This window comes from Tachypleus tridentatus, chromosome 11 (genome assembly GCF_004210375.1).
Source record: "Tachypleus tridentatus isolate NWPU-2018 chromosome 11, ASM421037v1, whole genome shotgun sequence".
Classification (NCBI taxonomy): Eukaryota; Metazoa; Arthropoda; class Merostomata; order Xiphosura; family Limulidae; genus Tachypleus; species Tachypleus tridentatus.
Genome location: NC_134835.1, coordinates 88,398,454 through 88,413,494, shown reverse-complemented (window position 1 = coordinate 88,413,494; position 15,041 = coordinate 88,398,454). Strand labels below are relative to the sequence as shown.

Below are 15,041 nucleotides of genomic sequence, written 5' to 3'. Positions count from 1 at the left end.
TATATATTAATCCTTCAGTTCATGTAACAACATTCAATGTCAGATTTGTTTATTTGTTGCACTACATTTAAATATATAATGAAGAAAAACTACTTGTGAATGTATTTCAGTTATTTTGCATTGGATTGCTATTCTTAGCTTTTTCTTTTCTGCTATGGAATTGTGTACCATATCTATCTGACGTGACTCTGGGATTTATTTTTTCATACTGTGTAAAAGTGTAATATTCATAAGTAGATAAAATATAATTAGGTAACTTATTGTGACTGCCAAAAACGCTCTCCTTTTAAGAACTCCCACTAGTCAACGTACATTGTGTTTCCCTTTGGATACTTATACTTGACTTCATAGCATTGAAAAAAAGTATTTATTTTGCTAATTTCAATGCATAATGTGATGATATGAATTTTTATTATTTTTTTTTTTTCCCTTATTGTAATGTGTATGCTATAGTATGTACATTGTGTCCATATCAGGAGTTTCACTAGAAAATCCTAGGGAGTTGTGTCTTGGAACACAGTTCTCATACCATAAGTTGTGTTATTAACATGTTTTTATAAATAAAGATATCTTGATTGTGAGGGGGGAATTCACATAAAGACCATGTGTATTTGCATACTTCCTCATTTATTGAGTTGATTGTGGACAAAAAAATGTGAGAGTAAATGAGTCTTGTTTGAATTTGTGTATAACCTGAGATTTGATTTTGCTTCTTAAAATATTTATGATACTCTTCTAAACTCAGACTGCATCACTTTTTGTATAGGAAAAATACATTAATGAAACTGGCACAGAGCTCACAGAATTTTTAAAAAGTTTCACTTTATTGGTATATCACAATAATTATATAGTGCATCAATTAAATTGACTATTTTTAGTTGATAAAATGTTGTATCATATAGGCCTTTTTCCTATTTCTTTCTCTTGAAATCAAGAAAAAGGGTATGATAGCTTTATTGGTCAGAAAATCTGTTTAGTGAAATTAAATCTACAGCTTGTTTGAATTGAGGTGTAGTACAACCATAATTGATTAAATACTCTGCCTTTCAGTTATGTTTCTGACTCTGCTCTGTCTCAGCTTTAAAACTTCATGCTTCCTATTGAACCTGTAAACCTTATTAAAAATACATTTTTTAAATTTTATTATTATTTTTGTGAAAATGCCTTGTCAAACAAATTTTTTCATTTGGCCTGAAGCACATGTTTATATCTTTATATTTTTGTAAAAATATTGAAAATAGGACATGGTAGAAAAGGATAAAGTACTTTACTGTAACATAAAACAACTTACAACAAAAGCTTGATAAATTAGTAAGCATTTTTTTGAAAATTATAAACTCGTTTTAGTCCTGGTGATGTTATGATATTATGTGATTCAGGCTGGTTAGTTGCCAAAATAATTTAGCAGAAAATATAAAACTTGTTTTCCTGGCTAGTACGTATATAAAAATATTATTTGCATGCTTAAAACAGTGTGTTTATTCTTATTTATCCTTAAAACAGGACTGTTAGGGCTGACATTTTTCGGAAGTTTTCTACATATTCTGCAAATAGTAACTTTTCACTGAATAAATGGCCCAGCATGGCTAGGTGGTTCAGGGGCTTGACTTGTAAACTGGAGATTGTGGGCTCCTTTCCCTGTCACACCAAACATACTCACCCTTTTAACCATGGGAAGATTATAATGTGATGGTTAATCCCACTATTTGTTGATAAAAGAGTAGACCAAGAATTGGTGGTGGGTGGTGATGACCTGCTAAGTTGTTTCCTACAGTCACTAGTTTCTTTGGTGACTTTTTATAGTTTTTTTTTCTGTTGATGGTAAATACTGTTATGTTAAGATTGATCTCATCTAGTTGTGTATTTTTACCTTTTATTTCACTGTCTTTACAAGTACTTGTAAGACTCGGTGTGTACGTTTCAATGTATTACATGTTAGCCGAATTTTGACCTGGATAACTTTGTTTTTTTGCTTTTCATAATGTGTATTGTTATTCATCTAACCTAGATCACTTCCTAATAATTCATCATCTTCTAATTTCAGTTTTCTCTCCCATTTAGAAAGTGTTGTTGTTTTTTCTCTCTCTCTGTCTTTTATCTTATACTTTTCTTGAACTTTAACCTGTGAATTTTACATTTTTTTATTGGACTTTGTAGATCCTTGAAATTTGTAACAGGATCTATTAAGTATTAACTTATGTGTGCTACGTTTTTGAATACTTACACATAGAGAAAACACAAAAAATGTTGAAATATAAAATTGTTCGTTCCAGCTTTAGAAGCTATTTCTTCTATTGAAGAAAGACCACAGTTAAAACATGACACTGATGTTGCTACTTCAGTAAATAGAGATGATCCTTTAGGGTCGAACATTGACCTACTAAGTCCACACTTCAATTTAGATACTATGGTTGAAGACACAGGTATGTAGTAATTTTATATACATTATAGGCTCTATCTTATAGATTTTGAATTTTAAAAAATGTATATTACAGTAAAACGTTTTTGTAACTTTTATCTGCGTAAGTTCATTTGCTTTATTTTTGCCATTTTAATAATCATTATGTTATGCATGAAACATAGGAAATTTATGTTTTAGGAATATTCGGTGATGGTTAAATTTATGTTAAGTACCTTGAATCCAGACAAGTTAACATTTTTCTGTAGGACTCCCTCATATGGATAGTAAAGATGTTGAAGATATTTTCAAGGGAGTTCTAACTCAAGAACAGCCCACTGTGCAAAGCTGTGGTAAGGAATTGTTTTATATTCTAAAACATGTATTGAATTTCACTCAGTCTCCAATTAAATAAAAGTAATTTTCAATTTTGTGTAGCTCTGAAGTTTTATTTGTGCCTTTAATACTGTCCATTCATCTAAAATTTTTAATATCATGGTGTGTCTGTAAGACATTATTAGACTGCACTTAAAAGCACTAAAATGGCATGTTATCTATGCATATACACATCTTTTGTGAAAATATATTGCTTTGCAGACAAGAATATACAAGTTTTTTCTTCCCTTTCCACTGGCAAATCATTATGTCTTGAGATGTTGCAGTGGTGACTTCTCATGGCTAGTTAATAATTATACATGTTAAGGTAATACCACAGAAAAATAAAATGAGTGTTATAATATTTAATTGATTTGACACTAGAAACTTATAAATTAATTAGAGCATTAAGCAACTGAAGCAAAAACATTTGTAGATCTAAAAAATTTGAAATAACTGTGGTGAATAAATGTTTCTTATAATATGTGTATGTACTTCTCTACTGGTTTAGAAAGGGTTTTGAATGAATGACATCTTTGGTTTTAAGACTTAGGTGAATAATATGTAAAAATTGTGAACAGTAAAGATTAATTAGCTGTCAATATTAGATAGTCAAGAAGTATTTACAGTGAACCTAGTGAATTGTTGATTGATATCAATTTAACTTTGGGGCAAATTGAGATAAATTATGATAAATCCAACTTCCATAGTGTAGAAACATTTTAAAAGTTACATTTATTTATGCCATGAATTTGTTAGTTTATAAGTTGTATTTAAAATCTAATAATTCTTAAACTGATGTTTGCTGCTCACATTTTAGTTAAAATAAAAAAAGAACATCATACACTGTCGTAATATCATTTATTTTGTTAACCTTTACACTCTGGGCTTGGTATAATATACACTAGTTTGTCTACACAAGTATTTGCACTATACCTTTTGATACAGCATGTATATCTTCATAAAATGTGGAAGACTTTTAGTAAAAGTTACAAGTATTTTGTATACAAAAAATCAGATATTTTAAAGAAATAGTTTTTCTAAAGATTTGTTTGTGAAAATAGTATTTTTTGTTATTAGGTTGAGTGCAAAATGATTTCATATTATAATTTAAAAAAACTATTCTTCATTCCAAAAATCTCAAATATTGTTTGCATAATCTCTAGAACCTCCTAAATGCATTTCATATGTTTGTTTTTACTGAGACATTATATTTTGTTATTTTCTATACCCTAACTATGTGGGGTCTGTCATTTGACCAACCTCACAACCATCATAAAAAAATTAGGAAAAAAGTATAAATTCTGGATTTTTCATACTATAATATAAAAATACGAATGTTTAGTTTAAGTACCTTACGTCTCATAACACTATATATTTACAAATACATTTTTTAGTTTTTATTATATTGACTTTCCAGTCATGCCCAACTAATATTACACAAGTTGTATTGGTGCAGTGCATATGCGCTAGTGTCACATATTCAGCAATGTGAAACCTGTCTTGGTAATGTTCCAGTGGACTAGTATTTTGTAATATACAGTCACGTTTCAGTTGCTATACATTATATATATTTATACATATAAATATATAAATTTACATATTATTAATATGTAAAAATAAATTATTAAACTTGTTTTTCTTAAAATATAGAACAATAAATCAAGAATTAAAACAAACAATTATCTTGCTATGACTTTTGTATGTGGTTGTTGCTGGACATAGTTTGCTTAGACCTTTTAAAATTTCTCTCATGGAGGATACCAAACAAAAAATTTTTATGTTTTTATATATGCAGTTGAATAGCCAAAAAAATCATAAAAAACTACACTGATACTCTTAAAATTCCACTATAATTTATTAAGCTTAGTAACTAAGATATACTTAGATTTTAAAAAATATGATAATTTGAACAGACAAAAGACACAGCCTACCTTCCTAAAATCTTGAATCAAAAGAATGTGGTAACTTTTTCAAAAATTGAAATACAAGAGAAAACCACTCCAGAACATTGTGATCTGTTAACTCATTATTCACATGTCATATACTGTTTATAAGGAACTGTTTCAGAAAATGGAGAGTTGAATGGGAACACTGTATTTGATTCAGTATATATACCTTATCTTAGCAAAATAAAAAGGTACAAAGTTCTAACTTTTATTCTAGTTTGTCAATATAAGTAATTTGAGTTTCTAATTTGTATGAAATTGTTGACTTAGTAGTTTGACATCACAAATGTCTAATTTTAAACAGAGTTGCATTCAACATACCACATAACTCACTAAAATCTGTGTTTAGGTGTGTTCTTAACTCATGTTTTGATAAAGTTTGAATTAGAATCTACAATTTCATTACAGAATTGTTGATATAAATTCATTAAACATCAGTTCAGTAAAATTTTGAATACAACTCAACAAATGGATGACCTTTGACCCATGACCCACAGCAAAAGTGTTAATTAGAATTTAGAAATATTGCACACATGTAAGTAGGATGAAATCTGGAGTTTGATAGGTAAACTGTACTTAGGTGTCTGTTTTGCATTGTTTATTAATTTAAGTTTTCCAAGTTTATTTTTAGCTGTTTTTGAGTGTTAGGTAGATAACCTGAAAAGGTTTGAGGAACTTCTGGCTTTTATATACTTTAAGAGGTTTTTCTTTCCATTTTTTCCTAAAATTAATTCTCTGTACAGAGTATATTTGAATTTATATTGTATGACATTAATGTATATATATGAGTTACTTTCATATAAGTTTTAAGTTTCTTTGGGGATGCATTTTAAATATTTAGAACTCATCAGTATTAGGCACTAGTCAGGAAGGAAGAATATTGCATAACTAACTACACTGAGATATGGGTGAAATTAGTTGAATTAAATAACCATTGCTGGTGTTTTTCCACTGTTTATTGGCTATATACCAGTCTGTTTTGGTTTTCATTTGGGGTATTTATTGGCTAAAACCAAAATTCAAAACTCCTAATTATAACAGAACTAAAGAGTCAAGAATAAAAATTTATATGATTTAATGTTTTAACCTTATGCTAGTAAAGTATTCATATGATCTGAAGTTGTCTCTTTGTATGTTTCATTACTATTTGAAATCATTTTAATATGAAACCATAATAATTTGTTTTGCAGTTGGAGCAAGCTCAGCATTTGCTGTTGCTACTGCTCCTGTTGCTGTGGCTGTAAGATCGGGAGCTCCTCAGCTTCAACCAACAGCATCTCAATCTACAGGCTATCAGTCACAACCTCAGCGTTCTGTGCCTCATATACCTCCAACACACCGGCCAACAACCCCAAGTGGTGGTATTGGGTTGAATTCTTCTTTCAGTTTATCATCTCAAGCCCAATTCTCAGCTGATTTTGGAAGGTAATTTGAAAAATAGATTATGTCACTTAACTAACAGTTCTTTTGTTGTTGTTTTTGTGTGTGTGTGTGTGAAGTTGTCTGTTTATACATTTTACTTTGTAATGCATTTAACTGTACATGTGGATGATTCTTGCAGTATGATTATAACATCAGAGCTGAATTGATTCTATATATCTTATTTTTTGTCCTTCCAGTTTTCCAGCTAGTGGGTATCTTGAGGTTATTCTATGTGGTCATTACTTGCAAATCAAATTCAAAATTTAATTATATTTGAACTTTTTACTCAGCAAAGGTTATTGTATGCTAGTGATCTTAATCACAGTGGAACTACATTTGGTATTTCTCAAACCAAAACAGAAATAAAAATGTAAGTTTTATAATGTTAACAACATAATTGGAAAGTTTTACAAAAATGTAGGAACATATAAAAAGTCAATTAATGAAATCTACAACAAAGATGAGCATTTATAATTCTTCCTAAAAACCTATCTTTATGAAATCCTTTGAAATTTTCAAAGATTTGTATTCAGACAACTATCACATATAAAAATATTTTGTTTTTTGTAGAAGCTACATTATCTAAAGAAAGGTCATCTCAAGTTTCATGTTGTAGTTTTTTGTTGTTTTTTTTTGCAGTGAAATAAGCACAACAGTTTCATTGAATCAATACATTTAGGCATTTAAATCTTCAATAAAAATAAACCATAGTTATTAGTTATACAAATTGATCTTTTCCAGAGGTAATGATAATATAAATACTATGATATCATTCCTATCCATACTGAAAAATGGATCATAGTTCATAGGTAAATCCTTCTTAGTTATACAGTGTATGTATGATGTTGTAGTGAGAATTTGGCTACTTCAGTTGTCAAAGTGAAGTATATATATAAAAAAAAATGAATATTAGACAAGTTAAAAATTTTCTAAACAATAATAAAAAGAAAAAGTCAAAGAGAAAAGAAATATTATTATATTTTATTAGTTTTCAGGACAGTGTTTCACAACAACAGAGCTTGTATAAATATTTTGAACTGACCAGACAAAATGTTCTGCCAAGGTAAATATGATATGAAGACAAGATGATTAAACATCACTACTTAAATGATGTTTTCTAGAGAGGCTTGGAAGTTAACTCAAAATTATTTCTTCCCTTCAAAATTTGTGTTTTACTTATGCATTGCTTATGGTAAAATATATCTTATGTGTATTCATAAAAATCCCTATTCATTTCTCAGAACAAAAACTATTGAAAAGTTTATTGAAATTAAACCTATTAAATGTAATGTTATATTCAAAAGTCATGAATAAAAGATTATTTTTTATGTTTTTTAAATTAATGTATATTCACTACAGTATCATATATATGGTGTGGTCCCTGACCCTCTATTGGAAAAGTAATGATGACTGTGGTTTTAAAATGACCAGATATACCTTCATAAAATATGTCAAGCTTCAGTAAACACTAAATGTCCATTATACACAAAACAATCAGATGTCTTATGAAGTATTTGTACCCAACACGTGCTGTTGAATTCATGATTTCAGTCTGTCTCAAACTCTTAACAAGCTGGAATGTAAGGGGATGGATGTTCATGGGAAGAATAAAAATAGTTTTGTTCATTGAAAAATTTGCATATAGTGTTTGTGTTACCACTATCTACAGTTATTTTCAGTATCTTTGAATATTGTATTTTGTATTTACTCTCCTTTGCAACAAAATGTTGCTAAATTACCATTTAGGTAACTCTGCTTTCCAATATGTTATTATTAGTACTCTGCAGAAGGTCACATATGCACCTTGAACTTTTCTCTCTTGCATCTATGTGTTAAATAACATACCACAATAATCTAGATCTTTGCCATGCTGTAAAAAGATCTGGGATAAATGTCTTCGTACACCAATAGTACAATGTTGTTTGTTAAATGCTACAACAATAACTGAATACATTTAATTTCACGCATGTAAACAAAGTATTAAAATTCCAACATTGAAAGTATATGTGAAGGAGTAAAATAGGTATATTTCAATCTTAAGGAAAGTTAAACATTGTTTAAGCTGAGTTTTAAATATTCTAATGTTTTAATACCAATATTACAAGACAGAATTTTCCATTACACACTGTCTTGTTTAATATGTGTTTACTTTGTCATCTCTCTAATTATTAGCTCTCAGCTGTCTGACTCATCTAGTCCTTGGCCAGAAGGAGAACAACTTGAAACTCCTCCACCACAAATTGGTGCTCATGGTCACAAAAACATATTGAAGTGGGAGCCTGATGAAGCCTTGGGTGAAAAGGCCACTATATCTCCAGTTCTTTATGCAAACATTAACATGCCACACTTGAAGATTGAATACCCTAGTAAGTAAACTGTAGATACTGAATAGAACACAGAAGTTTACAGTTGAAACTAATAATGCTATTTTCCACCCGGTAAGCCGTGCATTATTAAACTTTTTGGATGCTTTTTCATCAGTAATATAGCCTTCTTGGAGAATTAATTCATATAACTACAATGTACAATATATGCATATTTTTTTATTTTTGTTAAATATGAAAACTTAAAAAAGTAAAAAAATCATAATTTTTTTTATACTTCAGGAAATTATTTCTTATTTAATATTGTACCGAAATTTATGCTTGGAGTATTTTTTTCTTTCGTAGAATTTATAGGTTAAGAATAAAATTTTGTAGTTTAATGACAGAAATAAATTAGCTGCAGAGTTTTTTGTTGTAAATGACAGCGTAGTAATTGGTTACGTGCGTTCCACAGACTGTTGTTTGAAAGAAATTAAAGTGTGCCATATGGCACGTTCTGCAACTGCTTGTTAATTTAGTTGTGCCACATGACACTTTCTGCAGCTAAGGGGTTAAGCCTGATGTAAATTAATATCATTTTATAGTTGAGGAAATTGTAGCTAGGTTTATTTTTGTTATTCTTCCTAACTTTGGCCATTTGTGGTATGTTTGAAAGCTATATATTTTTTAATTCAAATTTATTTGAAAAGGTATTCACTAGATTTTGTAAAGTTATCATTCATATGTTATAAATTTGCATAAAAACCATTCAATGTTATAATTATTTTTATGCTTTTTTGGTTTTGAACTTCATTCAGTTATAAATCAAACCTTAACTTAAAAATCAAGACAATTCCTAAATTATTCAACAGTGACAAATTTTAGTTTCTTAGATATTGCTTAGTTTTCTCAAGTTGTGATAAAACTCTTCATAAAATGTAGACAATTTCATATTGTATGATCAGTGGAGTATGCTTATCTGAAGATAAAATTAATTTATTATTTGTTGATTTTACGCTGACTTTAGGAAAGTTAATAAGGCATGGATGTTGGTTTTTTGTTAAGTTAAATTGGTTCTTCAAAATATAACATGGTTTGCTCAGGCTTGAATTTTTTTTAAGTTTGGGTGGTTTACTTAAAGCACTTGAATTTTAGTTCAACATCAGAATGTACTTGAAAATTCTTGAATATACTCAGTATATAAAGAAGAAAAACAATAAGTGTTGCATGTGCCATAAGGAAGTAAACACTGATATGATTAGGGAAGGTACATTAAGATTTTGCAGTAAAGGTGAGAAACACAGAGATATTGAACTGTCAAGATAAGTACCAAATTTAGACAGGGAGTGCTAATGATAATACTGTATCCCTATTGAAGAGAACTTACCAGAAATGCTGAGTTTTCATATGGGGAAAGAGGAACCCCATGTGTGTGTGTGTCTGTGATTTGATTCGGTAATGATTCCAAGGAGGGAAATGCCAAATGACAAATTTAATAGAAATCAAAGTTTAGGCTGTTAAAGTCTATTCTTTCCAACAGGTTGTTATAAAATTTCATGTTTTTCAATACATGCTGCATGAAAACTGCAGAGGATCTGTAAAATTTCTCCTGAAATATGAAATGTGGTCAAAGTAGAAAACCCAGACTCTTTAAAAGTGATGCCAGGTAAAATTTTAATAAGGTATTTCTTTTATGAGATACACAACAATTGTAATTGTCAGTGATCTAGCTATAAGTGCAGGGCGAATGATACCTCCTCAACACGGACAGTAAGCTAGACATTGGTATGAAGTGCCTTAAGTAGATAAGTAACTGCTGAAAAACCACAGCATTGGAAGTATAACCAAACAAAAGACCAATTGGTGAAATTCATATAAAGGACAGACTTTTTTTATTTTTTGATATTGCTTATTTTTATCATTTTATATTCAGTGTGCTGTATTTGTTTATAAAATCCAAGATAACTTTCAAAGTTGCAGAAATATTGTTTGAAATGTTCTTCTGGATACTAAATAATTGAATTGATTTTGCCATGTAGTATTTTTTTTTGCTGGCTTGCCAAGAGGTTAAGATAATATAATATTACTTAAACTGCTCTGTTAATGTAAGAGAATTAATTTTAAAATTGTAATGATCAGTTATATTTTTTAGAATGATCACATTTTAAGAAATATTAAGTCATAAATAACTGCAGTATGTTTTAATGATAAAAAAATACTTGATTTGTTTAAGGTACTAAGTAAAATGTTGAGTCAAATACCAGGTATTTTTCCATCATATCATATTTTAGTACTTGGTTTTGCAACTATCAAAATCCAGTCTTTTCATTTGTGTTCTTTGACAGATATTATAGACTCAAGTAATTAATATTTGAGGACAGGAAAATGTAACCATTCTTATAAACAAATCCACCTCACACATGGCCAAAGAAAAATATTTGTTTATTGATAATAAATAAAATAATTGTTGTGAATGCCATTAAAATTTAAATTAGTTTACATTAATGAACTAAAATAAGTATCAATCAGTTCAAAAAGGACGTTGATTTACCAGTTTGTATGGGAAATCAGATTGGAAAAGAAATTGAGCACCCACAGACTGACTCATTAAAAATTGGATGTTTGGAATATATTTAAGAGTTTTTAATCTAAACATGTTCAAATTATTAAAATAGTTAAATGTATTAATTATTAATTGTTATCTTACAGGAAAAAAAATGTTGCATTACAAAAAAAAAAGCATTTTCATAACCATGTTTTTATCTGTTGTGAGCAATCGGTGAGAAAGACTATTTTCAAAAAGCTATTATACTTCTTGAAAGAATGGAATTTGTGAAAATTAAGACATTTGATACCTGAAATGAGATTGTTTTCATGGTGGTGTGATTTAATAGATATTGGAAAAAATGTTTACATAAAAAAGGGGGGTTTACAGTTTTTGTTTTATTTTAGATTGGCCTGACAGGGCAAAACAGATTGCTAAAATATGGAGAAGTCTTTCATCTGAAAAACGCCATCCATTCCTGGTAAGGTAGTATTCTTAGGACTTGTAATATATGTGGAAGCTTACATTTTATTCTGTAGAATAAAGAAATGAAGTTGCACTGCTTCTTTTTGTTAACAGATATGAAAATATGTAGAAAAAAGGAAATGGTATATGTTGGTTTTATATACTTTTTTATAACAATTTGAACAAGAAACCATTTATTTTAATTCATGATCATATGTTTTGTTTGCTTGCAATTTAAATTCAGTATTTTGTAATTTGAACATATTTTGTTTGCTTTAACTGTTTAGAAAATGGCTTATTGTTGTAGAAAAATCCCTTTTTTTTTAACAAATTTTAAAATCTGCTGCAATTTCAGCAAAAAGCCAAAGAAAACAGAACCGCAAGTAGAATGCAGAAACAGCAGGCTGTAAGTTCTTTCCCCCTTTTTTAATGTCAGAAAATATAATTTTATGTAGCTAAAAACTTGCTTGGATGTTTTAAAAGAATAGAGTAAATTGTACTATAATGAGCATGAAAAAATTATGCATCAGTAATTATGAATTTTGTAGGTAAATTGGGAATGTTTAGGTGTTTTGTTGAATAGAATATTTTTAGAAGAGTTGTTTGTTTGATTTGAAGGCTTGCATGTTTATAACAGAGTTGGCAGTAAAGATTTTGTTTTAAGAATTTAATTATTATTATTATTATAGCTGTCATTTTAGTCTCTTGTTTTTTTCCCTGGCCTCGCTGATTGATGACAATACACCACACCAGTAAGCAAATTTATGTGAATCACAGCTGTCATTAATGAGATAGTATTTAACTTACACCTTCTCCCAACCTTGAACATTTACTATCAGTAATATATTTATATATTTGAACAAATTGACAAGATATTTAACATGAAATTTTGTCAAAAAATGTATGTTTTGTAAAGTTGATGAGAAGCTGTGAGTATGATTTTCTGGTATTTAGTAAGACAAATGTTTTGCACAGTTAGTTTTTTTTGAATTCTTAAGACATACTAGCATATTAAAAATATTGAACTTTTTTTATTTTATTGCAATCAGTATATCAATATTTAGTACTTTTGACCAAGTGCATTGTCTTCTGTGGTAAAAGTGAATGATTTTTTTGTAATTTTTAAACTTCTGTCATATGTTTATCTCTTCATGTAAATTGTTTATAATTTTTTTAATGGCAGTAATTTCTTTATTATGAAATTATAGTTGCAAACAAAAACATATCAGTATCATATATAATTTACTAAAGCTTTCCACAACAATAAAAATTGTGCTTATGCCTAACTAGGAAAGTTTTTTGTTGTGCTTCAACAACACTTTTAAATAATATGCTCATAATGCATAATTTTAGTGGTCTGTATTTGGAGAATTTTTCATAAATAATAATTTGTTTTTAAATTATGTAAAATCTGCAGACATCAAAAGTGATTGGTTGAATATTCTAAATTTTTGACTGTGCATAGTTTGATTTAGATATTGTTTGTGTGTATTATAGAATCATTTGTAATGTTTTCTACGAGTTGAAGAGTCAATAGTCAAATTATTTCTGTTAATTCCAAATACTGCTTCCAGATGCTAAAATTAATAATCTTGTAGACAAAAGAACTATTGTTCTTTGAGTGTCACCCTGTTCCTGTTATTCCTCTGTTTGCCAGCTGGGTCAGATTGACAAACCCTGTATCTATAAAGCTGAACACAATGTTTTTTATAATAATTCTGAAATTACTTTTATATCTGTATCTTCACAAACTTTGTTGCTCTTTTAGTAAACATTATAAACCAATTGTACAGAAAGTCAAATTTTTACTAATTTTTCTGTATATTTTTATAGCCTTTACTGAAACAGTCTGAATGAAAATTGATATTCACACTATGAATAAAAATACTCTTTTCAACTAAAAGCTATGTATTTCTTTCACACAATCTGTAGAATCTCTTAAATGAATATCAAAAGTTATTTGTCTTGAGGTATAGTTAAACTAAAAGCTGAAAAATATAAAATAAAACCATAATACCATTTTTTGTCTGCACTGACTTCAGTATAGATAAAAAAGAAACCAAATTTGTTATCTTAATAACTTTAACTTATAAACTTTTCACCCATGCTTTCTTTTAATTTTTTGGTTTTTTGTTGTTGTATGTAGGACTAACTACTATGAGACTACTGTGTGTATAAAAAGCTATAAATCACAGTGTGAGCATGAACCATGCTTGTAAAATTCTAGAAGTTTTGTTAAATTAAGCCGAGGTGATATTATAGCATAAAAAAAAAAGAAAATTATAATAAATTATATACAAAAACATCAGTACAGTAATGTGTCATTGGGAAGATAACTGCTTCAATAGTGGGAAGAAATATTGTGTGGATATGTGAGGTTGTAAAATATTTTTCCTATGCAGATGCAAGATGTACACTTAGATCTATTGTAAACAGTATTTTTTTTCTGCTTGTGTACATTCTGCATGAAAAAATAATTAATAACCTCTTGTTTTCAGCAACATATAAATTAAAATTTAACAAATGATTAAAAATCATTGTTTTATATTTATGCAATTTTAAAAATTTCCTTGAAACAGTAAATGGCTTCCACTTTAAAAGCATGCTTTACATGTATGTTGTTTGGACGTCACCTGTGTCAAAACAGTGTAGGAATAGAAGGTGCTTTAAAATGGAAGCCATTAATGGCTTCAATAAAGTATTTTAATTGTGTAAATAGAAAATGTTGATTTTAATTATTTATTAAATTTTAAATAATACACAAGTGCCAATCATTCATATATTTTATATATATATATAGTGTGTGTACAATAATAAATTTAAAAGTATAGCAAAATATGTTTTACTTACAAATTATTAACTTAGCACACAAGCAGAACATAAAATTTAAAACCATTATCAGATGAAAATAGAGTTTAACTATGTAAGTTAATTATTATGTATAAAACTTTAATTTTAAATGTTAATGTATTTTAATAAGATTTAAAAGTACTTTATTTTATTGTAGAAAGAATTTCAGGTGATATAATTCTTAATAAATACATAGCAAAATATAATTTTGTTTGATTATTTCATGGTTTCCTTAAGACACTGATTTTTAACATAGGATTCTAATCGAGTAACTCGTGAACCTAAAGGACCAAAGGAAACTGAACAAGAGCTACACTGGAAACAGTTTCAGACATTACGACAACAGAAGCAACTAGTTCAAGAGCAAAAAGTGCAAGGTTAGAGTGAAACAAATGCCCACACATTCCTTTAGTTGAACGTTATGTACATTAAAAATCATATGATCTCAAAATTTGTGTTAATTCATTTATTTTAGTCTTTCTCTTATTGAAAGGAATAGCCATCTTCATTTATGTGCAAAAGAGTTTTATTGTATTCCTGTTGCATAATTTCTATTAAGCCAGAAAAAGTGAAACTAATATTGTTGTGCACAAACCTGTTAAGAAGCCACAGTACTTAATATTTTTACTGTTATTAAATCTGTCTGATCCTATAGTTTTGCTGGAAAATGTATGGTTTTAGTCATAACTTTATGATGAATTATGATGTTTGTGAAATTAAGGTAGCATAGTGCA

The 15,041-nt window shown here is 28.5% G+C and overlaps 1 protein-coding gene across 1 annotated transcript in view; it reads left to right on the top strand.

Annotated features, from left to right (window-relative positions):
- The window catches only part of LOC143232713 (histone-lysine N-methyltransferase 2C-like), a 180,224-nt gene that overhangs the window by 60,228 nt on the left and 104,955 nt on the right, over window positions 1-15,041 (top strand). The window contains 7 exon segments of the mRNA XM_076468458.1: window positions 2,274-2,423; window positions 2,668-2,751; window positions 5,913-6,147; window positions 8,317-8,510; window positions 11,400-11,473; window positions 11,813-11,863; window positions 14,564-14,684. Of these exon segments, the coding sequence (XP_076324573.1) occupies window positions 2,274-2,423; window positions 2,668-2,751; window positions 5,913-6,147; window positions 8,317-8,510; window positions 11,400-11,473; window positions 11,813-11,863; window positions 14,564-14,684 (909 nt within the window).